We start from the raw sequence: 19598 nt of genomic DNA, 5'->3' as shown, positions 1-19598 counted from the left end.
CCCTTGTCTTCGATGCAGCCAGTGGTGGACGACCAGGGTCAGACGCTTGGTGGGGATTCCTATCCCCCATCCTGGAGGATGACGTTGTGCCCTTTGCACAGTCTCTGATGTTGAAAAACGTCCGAGACACAGGAAAATGAAGAGACCACAGCTATAGGCGTTCTTCTTCCGAGGCACTTCTGTGTTCAATGAAAATTTACTATGCTAGTTACCAGCTGCTAAGGTGACAGAGACATCAACTGGTTTTGCCACCTGTTGGCAACTGGAGAAAGGGTGGAGAGCTGCAGTGCAAGGAGGATTACGGCATGATTAAGGCGGTTGATTTGAAAATGCTGGTTCATCTTTTCTCTCGCCCTTTTCTTCTTCATTTTTTTTTTTTGATGCTCAGGACATGACTGCTTCTTGACGTAATACTCAATTTGGTGCATAAAAAGTTAGCAGATGAAACAATATTTTGAAATCAACCTCCTTGTCGAAGGAGCAATCCTCCCAGCACCGCTGCTGTCCGCACTTTTCCAACAGGTGGGTGACATTAGTCTGTGCCTGTGCTTCCACGGCCACAACAACTTATTCGATGGTGAGGGTGCAGAAGGCAACTTGCATTTTTTTCTTTCTTGGCTGACCAGACATGTAAAACTAAACATACCAAGTGATACACAATGATCCACACCTTAAAATGCAGTATCGCTGCGAGCCAAAGTAAAGCAGCAGTAAGTGCACAATGTTTTAAGTTTTCAAAATTAAAGCAGTCATCGTTATACGTCAGTCGCTGTGGGTTCACATTTCAGATAGATCCCTCTGCCAAACACTTTCTGTGGAATTTACTTTGCCACTCTATGGTAACAATGCTTATATTTTGTTTCAGATATCCTAGAAGCAGTGGACATTGGCTCCCAGCCAACTGCAAAGAAAGCAGTTGATGCCATTTCTGGAATCGGTGGTAAGGATGCATATTGGTCAAAGCGGATATGTAAATGTTGTCGAAACATGACAAGAGATTTCAAAGAAATCTATGTCATTAATGAGCTAGCACATAAAGGCAACTTTCAGTTAATTCATTATAAATAAAAGTCTTGCCCATATGCTGAAAACTAGTTTGTGTTCAAAGGTGCTGCTCAGTTAAAGGGGCCCAAAGTACTTTTCCAACTAATCACAGAACGGCCTCACTATTAAAGGGTGTCACCCTACAAATCTCCTTCCACAAATTGTTTTTCAAATCCTTCAGTATAGCGGAGTTGAGCGACTCTCTCCTTTCGTCTCCGCTAGCGTGGTGGAAGCTACACAGGGGATGGGGCAAGGCTCTGCCCAAGAGTTGAGTATTTCACCGGCGAGAGGGTTTGTAGTCCAACCAGTGCAGCCTTGGCATCTACCGTATAAAACGGAGTATAGGTCAATGGCTGACCTTGACTTGACCAGACGAGAGCTCACAATGTGCTAGTGACTGCTACTATATAAGACTAAGAGTGACTTTAGCTGTTCTTTTGTGGGAAAAGATTTCGACCTATATTCCAGTTTATACGGTACTCTAGCAACATGCCACTGTTATCTCAGTGGCCACGAAGCTATGCACAGCTGTCGTGTGTAGATGGGCAATGCAAAAAATGAATGCTTTTTTAGTCTTTTTGAGAGTGCAGGTATATATTTTTTTCATTTATTTACCTAAAAATTAACAATAATAGTATTGCTGAGAATGTTCTCGCAATCACGAAATCAGCCAATAGGTGTTGGTAGGCTTTGCTGCTTGAGATGACAGGATTGTGAAGGCGAGAGCAAGCAGTTTTTCACTTTTTGACACAAGATTGTAAGTTTTTTGCTGCATGCAGTGCAATAATACAGTAGAACCTCATTGATATGATCCCATTGCGTACGATTTCCTAGTGCCAATGTTCATGATCGAGAATACAAGAAAAAAGGACCCAATATTGTTACCATTATTTTTTGCTGGTTCATATGTTATCAGAAAACACAGATCATTCGGCACCAACATTCAGTATGTAGACAAACTGTGATTATATGTTGTGTTTTCCAGCCACTAGATCCCATGTAAACAAGAAAAGGCGTGAGGTGCGCGAGATTGAGAACAGTAGCTACCGGCTGTAGAAGCGGCCCTGCAGTACTTGCCCACTCATCTCACGTGAAAACGCCACCGCGCACTCAATTTCCTATTCCAATGCCAGCAGAGCTCCTCCTGTGTTGTCGCACGCCACATTCACAGCCATTGCCGCCAGCTCTACTGCGATGAGCATCTTCACCTATCTGTTTCACAACATTTAGTGTACTGCGGTTGGAAGCATACTGCATGCTAATAGGTAATAACCAAAACGCAGTGCCACTTCCTGCCGCAGGCATTGCGAAGTGAGTGCCATGTTTCGCTCTGGTGGCATTGTAGGCATCGTATTCCAGCATCGCCCACCCGCTCGATTTTGTTCTGGTTTAGAACACTATGCAATAGAACAACAATATGCATCTCATGCCACAACAATTTTTGCCGAGTGGGCACGTCAAAACTTCCCGCCAAAAGCCAAAATGCTCCGCTCAAAGAAGCTGCTGGCCCAGGCCGAATTCGAGGAGTGCAAATGTAAGCTTGCCAAAGCCACAAAAACGACGTCAGAATATGCGTCTCAATTCTCACCTGCTTGGCGCCACAACACACATCTTGGGCCGCTTCAGCCCCACCAAGTCGGTGCATGTCGGCTTCTCATGCTACTGGTACATGGTACTGGTGAACATTTCACGATTCTCGCAATGCTTCACATTATGTAGATGTCAACTACAGTTGAGCCTGCCGCATTCTTTAGTGATATTGGGGTGTTCGTTTTACTGGTTGGTATGGTTTTTCTCGCATTTTTTTCCAGAACATATGAACAAAGTCCTACTGTATTTAGCTTAGATGTTCACAGGAGCCTCCTCGACAGATTGGGAACATTTTCTCGTGTTCAAAAAGGCCCCCTTAACCTGTACGCTAGCCAGATCTGGCACTGGTGCTAAACAGTTGGGTTTCTAAGCATGTTTCTTTGCATAAAAGTGGTGATAGCCAAAACTTGTTCCACAATCAGCTGCTTTGCTTCCATTGACAATTTGTCACTATTTTCTCATTGTCACTATTTTAACTTTGCTAATTTTGGTATTTTTGTATTACCAGGAATATTCAAGCAGTGAACTTTTCTAATCAAATTTAATATCAATATTAACAAAAAAACTGACCTGAAATATTGACTCGAATCCCCAAATATTTGTCAATTTTGACAAGAGTGGCAGAAAAAGGTAATACGGCAGCTATACAGGAAGCAAAGCTTGCTTTTGTTATTCGATATATGGAATGCTACTGCTGTCTGTGCAAGTCAACAGCTTGTGAATAAGAAACCAGCAAAAGGCTATTTTTTGTGGCATTGTATGACAATGACAGAAATTAAATGAAGGTAATAACAGTGACTAAATGCATGTGGAGAGTTTGGTTCCTTGTGTGCTGGTGTGCAAACTTAAAGTGTCTGCTGGTGTGATTTAGTGATGGAACTAGGCATGCTGCCATAAATGGTATTACTTAGCTAAGTGTTGCTACAGTGGTGGGGGTCTACCTAAGAAGCAAGGCCTAGTGTCTTAGATAAATTTACAGACAGTTTAAAAGTGAAGCATAAACAGATGACTGCAAGATATTGATGAAGCAATTTGCTGCTGCACATGCTTTCTCAGCATTCCATATTTGTACGCGGAACCGTGCAGGACAATTGAAATCTACGCCTCTGCTACTGTACTGCAGCGAAGAACTGTGCATGTTGGTGTGCAGTTATGTGGGAAATGCCTCTGGAACAAAAACTACACAAGGACGAGAAGTAAATGATAATGCTACTATATTCAGCTTTAACAAATATTGAAAAATATCAATTTTCTTTATTGAATGTAATCAAATAAAGAACATTACACTCAATTTGTGTTCGGATATTCAAATATTCAGACACCTTTGAATCATGCTTTTTTGCGTCAAATAGTGCAACCTTTACCTTCACTGTTCATTTGTTTTACCAGATGGCGAAGCTGGCCAGCCAGAGGCCCTGAATAAGAAGGCTTTGGCCATCATCAACAGGGTGCGAGATAAGCTCACAGGTATGCACGAAGTTTTTGGTTTCATTAACCAAAGCATTTCTGCTGCAGCTAATACTAGGTAACATTAATTGGCACAAAAATATCCTGTCTGTTTTATGCAAAATGCATTTAAAGTCAATTTGAGCAGGCAGGCAGGCAAATGACACAAGGCAATGAAGACATGATGGCTATGAACATTAGCAGGAAGCTTCATCTTTACCGGAATATCTGAGGAATGCAGGAGTGTTCTTATTAGGCAACCACAGCACAAATGTGGACAAAATCTATTGTGCTTGCAAGAATAGGCTGCAAAGCTTTTCTTTTTTTGACTGAAGAAGTTGCAATACTGGAAGTTTTTGAAATGTTTTGTTTACATCTCTGCACTTTGCAACAATTATAGATACAGTGAACTCTCATTAAGACGAACTCGGTTAAGCTAAATTTTCGCATATAACGATTAAAATGCGAACGCTTATTTGGTTTTCCATAGACTTGAAGCAAAAAAAATCCGCTTAGGACGAGCCACCTCAGACATGCTCTTTGGTTAAGATGAACGTTTGGAGTGACTACCACCGCTACCGATACTGGAGGCTAGGGTGCCTCGATGCGCCATGCCTAGGGGCAGCACGTCGTGGCACCCTACTGGAGGCCTGCAGGGCACATTGCCCATGGACATATACGAAAATGAGAAGAGGAAACAAAAAAAGACAGTCGCGTTTCACTTCACTTTAAAGGCAAAGCATTGATTGCAATAGCAAATTGATAGATAGCTAGATGAAGTTGGATAGTAGTTTTATTGGCTGTATAAACTTGTAAACATTTGCTTACTAAGTTAACAAGCATGGCGTCAGTGTGCACAAGCAGACATGAACACATCACACTCAATGACCATGGATGCTCGCTGTCAAAACGCTGGCGTGAGGAATCGCGGCAGCAGCAGCGAGAGAAGTGACCTCCGCACTGTCTGTCGCTTCAACATAAACTGAGTGGCGAGAATACAGCGCAAGCAAAGCTACGAGCCATCGACCCACCTAGACTGAGCCGCCAAAGCAGATCTCATTCAACATAAAGCCCACACGACTGCGCGCCGCTGTAGTACAGCACACCCCCTCCCTCCCCTCCCTGGTGTCATGCGCGCAATGAAAGACTGTGCGCTCCCCTTCCCCCTTTCCTCCATGATGGTGAGCTGCCATCATCGGCTCACTCTCGCACGCTTTCACTCGCACACACAGTGTACGGCGTGCGAGGACTGTGTTATCACAAGACAAACTCGGTACGTCCATTTCGCAAATGAAACCTGTACCAACAGCTAGAGGAAGTCAACCCAGCGCTTCTCTGCCTACCTTCGTCCTCCATGACGCTTCACTTCGTTTCTCCTTCCCCACTTCGCTTAACGTCACCTAGAATTTCCTCTAGGTTGCATTGTTGTGCGGTGCAGTCAGCTCGCTCCTTCATACTTTTGCTAACACGGAGCCTGCACCGATGACCTGTGAGGGGGCAGATGCCTGCTTTAACTCTCTAGTGAACCTTTTCCAGCAGCACGAAGGACAGAAGGATTTTTAAGCTCATTGAGTGAGTTGACATGGTTTGTGGCTGCTCGCCAATTTGCACAGAAGCACCAAACATCCATCACAGACTGGATGCAACCAAGCAGGATTACCACTTCAAAACAGTTTTCTATTAAGTTCAGCTAAAGAAATGCTTTTTATGTCATTTTTTCCCCTGTTTTAAGTCAACTTCATTTACCATTTTGAAGTAAGATATTTGGATGTACCTGGTAATGTTTCCAATTGTTATTCTGATTAGACAAACGTCTGATAAGACGAACAAACGTTTATGGTTTCTTTGAGTTCGTCTTAAAGGGAGTTTACTGTACTCGTACAGACCCTTTTTGTGGAGTAATATGCTCCAGAGGAAATGAGATGGCACTTTCGGCGGCACACTGCATGTTGCCTCATCCAAAAGCGCATGAATGCAAAACCATTACTGCTTTCTATCCCGGGACCGTATTCTGAAACGTTCGCCTCCCGCAATAGTTTCACTGCTGCAATAGTCACATTCAGTATATCAAGTGACTGCTTACTTGTGACGTCAGCATGCACTACCAGCACGTGCTCTCAAATGCTTCATATCGCATGAGAGAGCGCACCGTGCAAGTGCAGATCGGCTCGGGTGCATTGTTTTCGCGTGTAGTGGCCACAGTACGGGTTCTACGCACGGACTACAGTTGGGTGCAGCCGCTTTAGGTAAATTGAAAAAGGAAGTGTGAGATGTTTTAGTTTAAAGGAACCAACAAATATTGCGACAAAACAAAGTGTATAAAATGCCACCAAAAAGACTAATAAACCTCTCTTATCCCTGCTACACTGCACCACCAACCGAACGCCAAAAGACGTGTGCATTTATTCAATATATGTCGAGAGCACTTATCGACACCATGACATTAAAGAGACGTAGGCCGGAACTACTAGATGGTGCTGTTTATTTTCCGGTTTCTTTAATGCAGCTAATCAGCGTGCCATTGGCGGAGGCGTGGCCAAGGTGATAGTTTTGCGGAAGGCAAAAGTTTCAGAATACGGGCCCTGCTTCTGTGCAATCAGCTGTCAGAAATGCAACTGGGGGATCGCTAGTGCATTTCCCTCTATTCATGCTGCAAAACGGAACGGCAGAGGGAAGACGTGTGCAGTAGCTGGCTGCAAAAATAGCGACTGAAATATTAAGAAGAGTTGACTGTTGGGCTAGTTGGTCGTCCATATTTGAAGTAGTGGCTTAGTGCAAATGAAACCACGGACTCAAGGAAGACAGACAAGGACAAGCGCTTGTCCTTGTCTGTCTTCCTTGTGTCCGTGGTTTCATTTGCGCTAAGCCACTACTTGAAATATTAAGAAATGGAATGAATCTGTGTGACCTAATTCAGGGACTGCTGCCTGTTTTTCCGACCCTTCGCGATGCACTGCTTTCCTCGAGAATTAAAAAGTTCACTCATCTGCCAGCGTTGTATCTCTAACCTCTAAAGAAAGCACCTCAGCAAGAGTATCACTGATTACACATTGATCAAGGGTGTGGTGCCACCTCCTGACATAGTAAGTTTCTCATTGTGCATGAGCGTATCTGTCTGTGTATAGCACATCCACCACAACTCACACTCAAGCTCGTGCCAACTCTATCATTCCCGTATCAAGAATAAGTGAATGGGCGCACTCTTTTTAATAAAGTGCTGAAGCATGGGTGATGGACTAAACTGACAGCGCACGAATGTTCGAAGCTGAACACTTTGCGACGGTCCACAGAGTAAGCGAGTGACTATTAATAACATGTCTTCTGGGGGAACGCTCTGCATGAGGCTAGGGCTGAATGCAAGTTCCGGATCTAACCACACAGAGTCGTTCCATAGTACTCCCCAAGCCGTAGCACGTGTAATTGCAGCTACATTGGGTTTGGGCGAATAAGGCAACCTGCGGCATCAACTCTAACAATGTTTATTGCTGCAAGCAATAAGCAACACATGTAAACGGAAAGTCTACTCGGAAATAGTTAATAAATAGGCTTGCCTCATTGCATGTGATAGTCAGGCAACAAGGTCACTTACGGGTTGCGGCTAGTATCCCCGAGTTCATCGTTCAGGTTCCAAGCTAGGGGTGCCAGAGAGAGAGCGTCTCTCCCAGTGATGCTCTTTTATACCTTTTTACCTTTGCAAGAGGAATGTCCTTTTTGCGCATTGAATGCCTTTTCTTTTCCTGTGAGTCAGGAAAAGGTGGCGGGGGCACAGAAGGATGCAAGCTTCTCTTTTTCCAAAGGCGCTCTAGGAAACTTCTGGTGCGTGCATCACGTGCCAGTTTCTCATATTATTCCCTTGCCACTGCTAGCACTTTGAGATGATTCATTTTAAACAGCAGTGCCTCCGGCACCGGTTCACATATTTTATCACATGGATACCTACAAAGTGTGTGAGGTCTGCCTATAATATCACATAAATATGGACATCTCTCGTTACATGTCAAGATAATGAAAAAAGTGCAAGCGGTCGAAATGTGAATCTGCGGAGCTAATGTACCTTTACTTTGGGCCCCAAGAGTCAATAATATTCAGCAGTGTTCAAACCATGAAGTGACATATTTTGAAAAATTGTCCAACTCAAAAGTATTCTTTGTGCAGCAGACAAAGTTGAGTACAAATCATGTGACAGTCCCTGTGGTGACATAAAACAAGATGCTGGGGAAAATATGTACAACCCAGAGCAAAAGTCTGTGGACCATGGCACGAGCGAAAAGTATAAATTTCTTGTAGTACAGAATTGCAACTTTATTGTCTCAATGCATACTGTTGGTCAAAGACGTGCACATAGACAAAATTGATTTCAACCTGCATGTCTTTGCTGCAAAAAAAAAAAAAAAAAAAAGATTTTTCGGCATTCGTAGTCTTTTGCTCACGAGTGCACACACAGCAGGCAGCATGTGTGCTCATCCAACTTATGCTTTTGTAGGAACTAACCAGTAACCTCCTTTCCATTTCAGGGAGAGATTTTGCGCCTGATGAGACCTTGGATGTTCCTGAACAAGTGGAACTCTTGATAAAGCAAGCAACTTCACATGAAAATCTGTGTCAGTGCTATATTGGATGGTAAGTGGATTGTGTTAGCACAAAATTTCGTGGACATATTTGACACTCTCTTCAAGCAGGCAGCCTGGATTAGCTTAATATTACGAACAATCTCACCTAAGGATTGGTTTATAAGGGGTTTGAATTGGCATTTTCAGGTATTAGAATTTATTTCACAGGTTCACATTGAATCGTGACTTCTTTCACACAAGCATAGATCTATGCTGTCTTCCAAATGAACTGTTACGCTAAATCATTAAGGTTGTCAACTGAAAATTATTGTAGTGTTATACGACTTGTAAGGTGTGTTCTTTTGACCAACAGCATTGTAGGTTTGAGTTCACACCGCAACTAAAACTGTTGTAACCACTCCTTATATTAAAGTATGACCAGCATTCTAAACTTAAAAATGACCACTGTATGCAACATTTACATTGTGCGCCTGTTACAACTTCACTTTGAGCACAGTATAGTTTGATGAGGTGTGATGACAGTCCTGTCATTGCTTCCGATCTTCTTGACAAAGATGGAAGTGCAGTTTTACATGACTGAAAGAACACAATGTGTACAGTTGATCCTGAATATATTGAACTTGAAGGGGATTGCAAAATAGTTCAAAATATCAAAAATGCCTATCTGAAGCTTGTACAATATCTCTGCACATCTCCAACAGTTTCCCAAGATTGTTAAAGTGGGAATTTGCCACCTCGTTTCTCCAAGGCCGTGTTGAATGTGCAAAAAGTTAACTTTCCTTTGCGTGCGAATGTCACAAGTCACTCGCACATCGGAGTGGTCTTTTATATCGCAACACTAACCTTAAGCCTACATCGCTTTGACGTGAGATCACAGTAAGCCTCACGTGTGCCCAAGTGCTTGTTGGACGTTTTTATTCAAGATATGATAGAAATGGACGAAGCACTGTATCAAGTCAGGCTTTGTGGATATATGCCACGCCACTATTAGCACAGTTGAACTGCAGGTTGAATGCGAATGTGCCCGGCTGCATTTCTGATACAATTTGTTGTTTAAACGGTTGATCGTCATACGTCAGTAACAAGTCAGCCAGGCAGTTGTGTCGTGTTTAGACTTTGGAAACTACTTCTGGTTGTAACCACTCATCCTCACTTCTTATCCACCCTAAGTCTGCCTGTCTCTTGCATGCTGCTCTGCACTCTAATGCCTGGCGGTTCTTTCATTCTCGATACCCAAAAAAGTTTCAAAAGTGTCTGTCAACTTACACAAAAGCAAAGTCCATTCACACTTACGTGTTACTCTGCGAGCACAAATGAAATGCATTCAGTGCACACTGTGGGCCCACGAATTGCACAGCGATGAGCCTTGTTCACCACTGCCGCGATGGCCTTTTCACAAAGTGGCTATGTGGTCTGTGGTGGTTTTCTTAAATTCAAATTGTAAAGATTTGTGGCAGTGGAGGTTGGTTCAGTTTCACTTTGGTCGCTCGCAGAACCTTAAAGTTGCGCAAACTTGCCATGACCCTGCAGATCGTCGAATTTTTGACAGGTGGCAAATCATGCCAAACCTGACAATAAAGCGAAGCGGACAGCACCTGCTCTTTCCTGCTGATGCCAGCAATGCGAGTCACGTGATGCGTGGTCCTTTTGTCTGTCGCAAAGTTTGGCCTTACAATAACCCACATGCCATAAAGTCGGTATAGCCTTTCTCGTTTTTGAAGTAAAACTGGAAAGCAAAACTTTATGTACAATAAATAAAAGATTGCTGCAAAACACAGGTCCACTATTAAACTGAGAGCCTTGCTGATATTCATTAGAAAAGAGCATCACTAATTCATTAGTTTCAGAGGAAAAAACACTTGATTCAATTCAACAGAAATTGTATTGATAAAAAAAATATCTTCCAGACCTTCATACACTAGAACTGAGCGGTAATCAGGGCTGGCATAACAATTTGGTGTTCCCTTTAATAAGAGTAGACCGTACTGTATATCTTGATTTCTATGTACCTATGTTACTGATGCCTTGCTACATTCTTGTTATACAATGCTAGGGGACTCCTGAGCGTATGCAGCACGATATCTTTAGCCCAAAGTTTGTAAGCATTAAACTGTATAAAAAATTTTCTGATGTTCAATATTCAATTTGATATTCATTTTCTTTTTTTCTTGATTTGATTTGAAATCTACTATTCAGTGTTCGCACACCCCTACAGAAAACCCATTCTACATTGCTCCCTTACCTGTAGTGCTGTATTGCACACCTCTGTGAAGGCTCAAGCTCGCTCAGAAGGCTGTGCACAGTTCAAGTTACCTGAATCACCATTGTACGAGGCTCCAAACAGTTTTGTACCAAACTGGTTATCGTACTATATGAGTGCATGCCAAGCCTGACTTCAGACATGCAGTGATGTGGACATTGTTCCCCTGCTGTCGTGAATGTTTGCTGCAACCGATTCTGCATGGAACGGTCTGCTGAATCAGACATAAGCGATATAAAGAATGGGGAATAGTTTATGCTGATGGCTTTTGGATGAAGCTATCGTCAAAGGTGCACTCTCTTTGATGCTGCAGCATCAAAAGGTTGCGCTGCTCTTATAAGAGTGTGAATTTTCCTGGTTAGTAACAGTATGTTAGTTTAGGCATATTGATAGCCCATGAGAAAGATGAAATTTGTAGTTCTTGCTAATATATTCTTGTGGTTGCATTGCTTGGATTGTTGAGGTAAGCATAAGGATTGCTCTCTTTAACCTGCAGTGAAAGCATGTGCAGCACGAGCTCTTTGTATTAATGTTGCAAAAGAAAACTGATGCTGGAAATAGTTTTGTCCAGCTTCTACAGGGAGGTTAGTGATTTTCCTTGGACATGCCAGTTATAATTTTTTGCTAACAAAAACCTGGGACAACATAACTAATAATCTAGTCTGCAGAAGTTCACACATAAGTATTATTTGTTTCCTGGTGGTTCAGAAAATGAAAAGATCCCGGGCTGTCAAATTTGGTTTTAAGGTTGTTGTCATGTTATTTCAGGTGCCCGTTTTGGTGAAACCAAAGGATAGGAAAGAGAAGATGCATCCACAAACACTGTGAGAGATCATGTTAGGTGATGCTGGAAGCGGATCCATTTGTTGTCGGATGGACTGTTTATCTTTGTGCAGCATCATGTAAATTGTCTTTCTTTCTCTCTGAAGCATCAAAGTTGCATATAAAGTCTGCATTGTTATCAACAACTGCGCAAGCACACATGTTTTTGTTATATTTGATACCATGTCCCGGTACACGAACAGCTAGGTCCAGTCAACTGAGTTGCTTTGCTCAGGAGCAAGGTGCATAAGGCACACCACATTATGCCCAGTTGAGGTTTCTTGAAATTTATGCCAGACAAGTACTTGGCGTACTTCTGGGCAGGATTGGAAACTGATGCTTTGAAATAGCCATTCCATTTTCTGTTAAATTACGACACAATTAGCCAAATTTCTTACATTTGAGACAGTATTTGATGATTTGCAGATACAGTATAACACCATTGTTACATTTTTAGAGGAACATGGAAGAAAATATGTGTGATCCAGAAGCACATAACATCTAATAATGCTTGCAGCAGCATTACTGATGACACAATAAGCTACCTTGTTTGAAGTTGAATAAAAAGCTAGCATAACCTGCTCACTAAAGGCACCTGGTGGTTAGATTGAATGTTAACCCTTCAAGGACAAGACATAGAATTATCCGAAAAAAATGTTTGTTTTTTATCAAGTTGTGCAATAGTATACGCTCTGAATAAGGATATTAAATGAAAAGAAAAAATATCTTGCGGAAGCTTTCTGAGCATTAAGTGGGCCATGCCAGACAGGACAATGGAAGTAAGCTTCACCCCAAGCCACGTATGGCTTTGTGTATATTTTGTACAGACAGTTTTCTTCAGATGTAAACCAGAGTTGTGCATTACATTTACTGCACAGTCGCAGACAGATTAAAATGGACCACGGCTTAGGCAGCCGAAGCAGCTGTGGGGCCACATCACAGCGCTGCTATTTTGCTTCGCACGCTCACGTGAAGAGTGTCCCTTTCTAGTGCCGCATTCGGCTGCGCCGCCGCTGATGGTCAGGACGAAGGGGCGCCTGAATCGCCAGTACTTCAGCCAGGGTGTCTACCAACTGGGAAAACCGGGAATTCTTAGAGATCTTGAGTAGTCTGGAAAAACTCAGGGAAAACTCAGGGAATTAGTGCCTCTATATCAGGGAAAAGTTGCTGTAATTTTATTGAAAGGGTCGAAAGTCGCGGTAATGCATGCTCGAGTAACAGACAGGAGTCGTAATGAATCGTGTTTGACACCCTGTCGTCGGCTGGAGAAGTTGCCAGTGTACAGTCAACGACCAACTTTCTAGATTCCCAATAATTTGGACAGCTTCGCAGCACTACCACGTACCTCATAGAGTCAAAGTATCAGAACGTCTGAAATTTCGGACGCAAGAGCTCTTAACCGTCCGATTTTCCAGCCGTTTTGCCGTGACCGCAGGTCCAAAATGGCATTAATCAAAGCCACCACCGCTGCCATTTTGATAGCCACCACAGTGGTAGCCACCACTGCGGCAACGCCAGGCCTAGCTGCTTTGACATTCGCTATGAAGCTTCTTGCCGTTGGGCGCCGTGTTTTTTATCAAAAGAATTTGCCGCTGTCAGCAATGGCACGCACTCCACCTTTGTGGTCCTCGCGATTGGCTTAGAAGCTTGGAAAGCACAGCGTTGCATAATGCCGGTTCCCCAAAGTCAGCTTCGCCTCTGTACAGAAATGTTGCTTATTGAAGCATACGCAAAAGTATTGCAGTGAAGCATAAGCGTGGGAAGGGGCCATGCCATGGGACACAGTATGTATTCCTTAATTATACACGCATGCACCCGGTATTTCCTGTCACAGCACGAGCATCGATATGCCTAGTACATGTACCGACAGGCCTTCAGAGCGTTTTCGAATTTGCCTGTGGCGGTTTGAGCCCTTAAAGGCAGTGAATGACATGCATTTTTTTTTCCAACTGGCGGATTTTTCTGCCGTTTTCGCGGCCTCTAGGGAGTTCGAAAAATCGTACGTGGAGTGTGCAACTGACCAAGAAGGTGCTTCAAATGGTCCATGGGGCGAACGAGTGGTGGAAGGACCTACGCACTGAGGAATGAATGGGGAAGGAAGCGTGCTGACGCTGTGTTGAAGGAGCTTGAGCTCAAAAAACAAAATGTTGGCTGATGCCGAGATGCAGGTGTCTCTCATCCAAACCAAAATGAACTCTTTAAAGCAGTGAAATGCAACACTGAGGCGACGTGCGCGGGTTGAGTATGTCAAGACAGTTGAAGTTGACTTACAAGCTGTTCAGAGAGAATTGCAATTGTGACAAAATTTGGGCCTCCTACCACTGAGCTTGCTATCAGTTGGGATAAATAGCTCATCTTCGAAAATATTTGCTTCTGTATGCATCTCCTTTTTTTTCGTATTAGGGAATGTCCGACTCTATATGCTTACTAGAGAGTGACAGCATCTGGCGATATGGTTTCAGCACATCTTGACATAAAACATAGTTCTGCATCACTCAGGGAATTTTGCAAAGGCACTCAGGGAAAACCTGGAAAACTCAGGGAATTTGGAATCGTCAGCTTGGTAGACACCCTGTTCAGTGCTTTGCGCTGTCACGCATTAGCAGATGGCTACAGGCCATCAAACCACTGCACTGTGAAGGAACGAGGACCCTTTTTCTTTTTTCTCTCAGCGATTTGCAGTCGCGGACACAATGGCTTCAGTTAAAAAATGTGTACCAGTACCAACAAGGGAAAAAGGTGCCTGGTGTCAAGACGTCTGCTCTCCAAATTGTTAGCATCTGCTTAGCGCTCTTTAATCATAGCGAGCAGCACGAGCTGGGCTCAGAGAACAATTATGCCCGCAAAAACCCATTGTAGCAGTGCATCAGATGTTGCAGCTGCAGCAGCGTCATCTCGCGCTGCTCACTACGATTAAAGAGCGCTAAGTGAATGCTAACAATCTAGAGCAGCCGAACAACACGCGATAAATTCATCAAGTGTGATTAGCACCACCACGAAAGAGAGGGTGTGAGGGCGACATTTGACGTCACTCGGGGGCACCCTTGACAGGAGCGCACGAAGTGAGATAGCAGCAGCACAGTGTGGCCACGCAGCCGCTCCGGCCGCCTAAACCATGGTCCATTTTAATCTGTACACGACTGTACATTACATGTGTGATACCACTGCAGCTGAGAATCCTGCATTGCTCTTTCTTCTCCAACAGTGCTTTCAAAAGCAAGCTAGTCTTATGCCAGACTACTACTTCGTCATCCTCTGTTCCTGCTCTAATCCAAAAAGTGATTTAGCCTGATACTCCTTACTCAAAACCAAAGCGTATGTCCATAAAAGCAGTCAACACATTTTTGTAACGATCATACCCATGAATCAGACTACATGAAGCTTGTAATTTCCATATGGTGCGTTGGTCAAATCTTCGAAAACATCTGCTTTTCGAGCACTTACAGCCCGTTTGCAGTTGTATGCAGCCTCATACAGTATACTCATTAATTTGACTCCGGTTAATTCAATTTTTTTTTGTTCGATTGCGACCAAAGGTCCCTGCCGGCACCCATGAATTTCCATGGGCCCGAATGTTTGTTATTTTGATCCTAAGATTGCCCGATAATTCAAACCTGACTAGTCACCATGCATGCACCTGTCCCCTATGGTGAGCCCAATAGCGACCCCTTTACTGGCAGTGTCTGTCTCAGCAGAGCTTAGGGGACAGTAAATGCGTTGAATAAACCTATGCACCCATCGAAAACGCCTATTTTTGACCTGCCCTAAGAAGACTTTCAGGCATTAATGGTAGCTCGTACTGAATGATTGTGGCATTTATCCGATTCACAAGCACTTTTTTTTAAATAAGAAAGTAAAGCCTAAAACCGCATTTGCTTGCTTTGCCGCATGACACAGCTGCATTGCAGCGGAGCTGGATTTGTAAATGGCCACCACTGTGGAACATATTAGACCCTTGCCCATTTTTTCTTGCTATAAAATTGGGTGCACGTTATATTTCTTAGTTTAGAAGCTTTAATGTTATCTTTACTTAGTTTTCTACTTTGGTCACACCGAAAGCGCACGCGCATTTGATTCGGGGGCGTGTTAGAATTGAGCAAATACTGACAAATGAAGTGGATGTGTGTTTAGACGTTTTTTTCGGCATCTTGTTTAATTTGACCCGCCGGATAATTCGATCAGTCTGGTCGGTCCCGTCAGGGTGGAATTAATGAAAGTTGACTGTACATGGAAACAAGTGCATTCCAATATGGAGTTACCCTTTTGTAAGTTTGATATTTGCTCACTACTCTGTGATATATGCGCACACACACACACACACACACACATTTAATGCAGTCATGCCTGCAACATGAGAAACACGATGTTGCGTGATACAAAGTCATCCAAGTTGCCAGCCTGTCTCCTTTAACAATATTCAGTGCAGCATAAAATGAGCTGCACAGGAGTAAAGCTAACATTTTCCTCCTGTGCCCCAATGAGGAATACTTTCTTTAAAGAATCACACATTTTAAAATATGCACGTATTTGTCAGGAAAAACAGTGAAGGCAGGTGGCTTTTAATTTCATGACAGTTTACACCTGAGCAGCAGTTCCAGATGACTTGATTATTTCAAATCCGTGAAAGGTGCACTGCCATTGGAACGATGTCACTTTGGAGGCAAGTCCGAAGCTCCAAATGACAATGGTAGCAGTTCATCGGCTCTTTTTGACGAAACCCTCCCATCAGCAGCAGCAGAGTGCACGACAATGTTTTTGCCGAACTGTCACAGGGAACAGAAAAGGAAAATTAGCAGCATATACAAGTAGAGACATGGCAAAAAAAAAAGTTCACTGCTTGATGCACCCAAATGTCACACTTTTGTATTTGATTTGATTTATTTCAGTTTTCAAGCGCATGAGCTTGGTAAACCAAGGGAGAGGAGGATAAAGGGCGTTATAAACACCTGGCGTAGGGCCACCCTCCCATCATAAACAAGCATTGGTGACAGTTTACAACAAAAGATACAGCAGCAGTAGGTACCGAATTTACTCGATTGTAATGAGCTTTTTTCATGATTTTCATTGGTTGAACTCGACCCTCATGTTACGTTCAAATAATGGCAAAATTTACTATTTTAAAACAAGTACTCTGAATTCCACGGATTTGAATGTTATGTCGGCAACCTGCAGCTTTACATCTCGACTCAAGCCACAGATAAGTCAACCGAAGTCAAAACTTTTTTTGTTAGAATCAATGGTATTTTTATTATGCTTGTGACTGGTGTTACATTACCCTTCAGCAATGTTCATTTGTAATGTTATGGCGACGCAGATCGTTCGGTATGACGGGCGCTTTGAGAGACGAATAAGTTGGATGGCCGAGGAGCTGGGAAACTCTGCTGCGGTTTAGCGTCAACGAGTAGACAATTCTCAGATGAGAGGCCTTTTGTAAATGCATGGCCGGTCGGAAGGGCCTCGTAGTGACCTGTTACTGTCCCCAAATGAAATGGTTTCGCAGTCTTTTAAGAAGTACTTAATCTGAACCGAGCTCGACAGCACAGATGACTTGATTCTCGGGCAATAACTTTCGGGAATAGTTTGGCTTTAGCTAGACTTCGGCATCGAACACCTCGAAGTGTACGGCCGACTGCGCTCTTGGCACTGATAATGATCTTGGCACAGTGCCAGAACCGCTTGTCAGGATGCTTTCGGTGCTGAGGCACGCGAATTTTTGCTAATTCTCCTAATGTGGTCACCCGTGAATACCACCCAAGGAAAGATTCGTCTCCTTCTCAGACGACGATGACAAGTGAAAACTACTTTCCGAATTCATTCCTTGTATAAAGGTACCATCTCTCTTTGTGTTCATCTCGCATTAAATTCGTAGTTTTTTCTATTTTGTGGACTGAAAAGGACACTTGTGTTACAATCGTGGTTGCGTTACGTTCGAGTAAATTCGGTAGCTAAACAAACAGCATAGCAAAAGTACAACAGTGCAATCAATGTAAAACACATGACAATAACACAACATTCATCATTAATTAACAGTTTATGGACGCCTATAGCAACATTTGACATATTCTGCAATGATAATTCTCATACTTCCGGGCATACAACAACGTGTGATGCATTAGGTATATGTTAGCCTTTTAGGGATGTGTGAATGTCAAATATCATCAAATCGAGGTGAATAGCGAGTGTTCAAATAGTTCGATTCACGAATCAAATCTTTATTAATAATTTCATTTTTCTAATGTTCGATATATTCAGTGTAGAGACCCGCACAGCAGCACAGTTCGCGTGCGCCGCTGAGCACCTCATGCTCGATGCCGCCCAAGCTAACATTTCACTCCATTTTTGGTGCAAAAGGGGCACCGAGGGCACTGGGCACAGCCAGCCCACTGTGGGCTCTCCCCGATGTCGGCCCGAAGCGGGGATCGCACACAGCGCCCAAATGCCGCAATTCGCATAACAGCATCGTATTGGTCAGTGCCACCTCTGTCGGTACAAGGTTTGTCCAGGTCGATGACGGGAACGGCAACGAAAGCATCGCGTGTTTCATAAAGTGCGAAGATCAGGCCGATTAGCCGGCGATAGTCATGCAGATTGCATTGTATACGCGGCTTCGAACTTGATGCCGTTTCAACAGCCGTCAATCTAACCCGCAAGAGTTCTTTTCAGCCTGTTACCACATTGGCCCACGGCAAATTTTCATCACTGCTGCAACTTGGGCCACACTGCCTAGAACATTAGGCCTAATTGGTGCCTAATCGACGCAGCAGCTGCCTGACACTCGGAAAGCCGACAAACCGCCTCGAGTTGAAAGCAAATCCATGACATGGCTATTCACGGCCACCATATTTGCGACGCACGGAACAGTGGTCTCGTTATTAGAGAGTTTTAGTTTAGGGGACACAAGCAGCTTGTGTACGCAAGAACTAGGGGCGATGGTACTGCGCATGAGCAGACCACTATGCCTACTTGCGTCCTTGGGTTGTTGGGGAGGCTAAAAACATCGCTGCCCCTAAGCGTCACGTTACCCACGTGACTCTCGCTGTGTACGAGAACTTGCGAAAAGCGAGACCAACTGAGACAAGCCGCACATGCCGCCACACAGACGTAGAACATGGCTGCGCCGGTGAGAACATGTGCATGTGTGCGTTTCACGGCCAACATGGTAAAGAAGCTGGATGCAGAGCACACTCGCATGCTGTCGCCGCAACAGCGGCATATCAAATTTTGTGGGAAACTCTAAATAAACAATACACAGACCTCAACAAATTATGCTGTGCGAGATGCCCAACTACAGTTAACGAAACGTATGTTTGGATTGCTTCGGCTCAGCCTCAGTCGTAACTTAGGCGCGTAGATAATCTTATAAATCTTTTGCATAGTATTGACAGACATCATTTTTATATGTATTAACTGCTTTTAATGAAAGTAGTTTAATGTACTTCATATGCTTAATTTCAAATTTTGAAAAATGATAATGTAGCAACGATCAGACGCTGATCGCGCTGCGAGCACATGCGACCTCAGCGCGGCTTGCATTTGGGGCCGCTAACATGTAACATGTTTCTGCTTGCATATGCAAATGCACCCAAGCGCTAGAGGCCCCAACACCTTGCATCCCCTAAAATAAAGCTCTCTATTGACGTTCGTAGACACACATCGCATTTTAGGGCTCGCAACATTCTGCAAACGCACGCAAGCTCGCATCTACACCTGCCACGCCTCGCAAGAAATGGCGCTTTGCATGCACAAGGAAGACGCAACAGTGCACGCAGTTACTGGGCTCGCTCATAAACGCCTTGGCAGACACCACTTCATACTTTGTTACTGACAGTGTTTCAGAATAGTTCAATATCTATAAACGTAATTGT

The 19598-nt window shown here is 43.7% G+C and overlaps 2 protein-coding genes across 5 annotated transcripts in view; one reads left to right on the top strand and one right to left on the bottom strand.

Moving 5' to 3' along the window:
- Positions 1 to 11882, top strand: part of mTor (serine/threonine-protein kinase Tor) — a 461269-nt gene extending 449387 nt beyond the window's left edge. For all 3 annotated transcript variants that reach the window (XM_075684170.1, XM_075684168.1, XM_075684169.1), the window contains 4 exons: positions 866 to 940; positions 4024 to 4101; positions 8595 to 8700; positions 11680 to 11882. In XM_075684170.1, the coding sequence (XP_075540285.1) occupies positions 866 to 940; positions 4024 to 4101; positions 8595 to 8700; positions 11680 to 11695 (275 nt within the window). In that variant the 3' untranslated portion in view covers positions 11696 to 11882. The remainder of the gene's footprint in view (positions 1 to 865; positions 941 to 4023; positions 4102 to 8594; positions 8701 to 11679) is intronic.
- Positions 11883 to 16257: 4375 nt separating this feature from the next.
- LOC142575135 (cytidine deaminase-like) overlaps positions 16258 to 19598 on the bottom strand; it is a 36331-nt gene continuing 32990 nt past the window's right edge. For both annotated transcript variants that reach the window (XM_075684165.1, XM_075684166.1), the window contains exon 5: positions 16258 to 16496. In XM_075684165.1, coding sequence (XP_075540280.1) covers positions 16383 to 16496 — 114 coding nt within the window. In that variant the 3' untranslated portion in view covers positions 16258 to 16382. The remainder of the gene's footprint in view (positions 16497 to 19598) is intronic.

This window comes from Dermacentor variabilis, chromosome 3, assembly GCF_050947875.1.
Source record: "Dermacentor variabilis isolate Ectoservices chromosome 3, ASM5094787v1, whole genome shotgun sequence".
Lineage (NCBI taxonomy): Eukaryota > Metazoa > Arthropoda > Arachnida > Ixodida > Ixodidae > Dermacentor > Dermacentor variabilis.
Note: the sequence above shows the minus strand (reverse complement) of the source record. Positions and strands in the feature narration are given on the sequence as shown.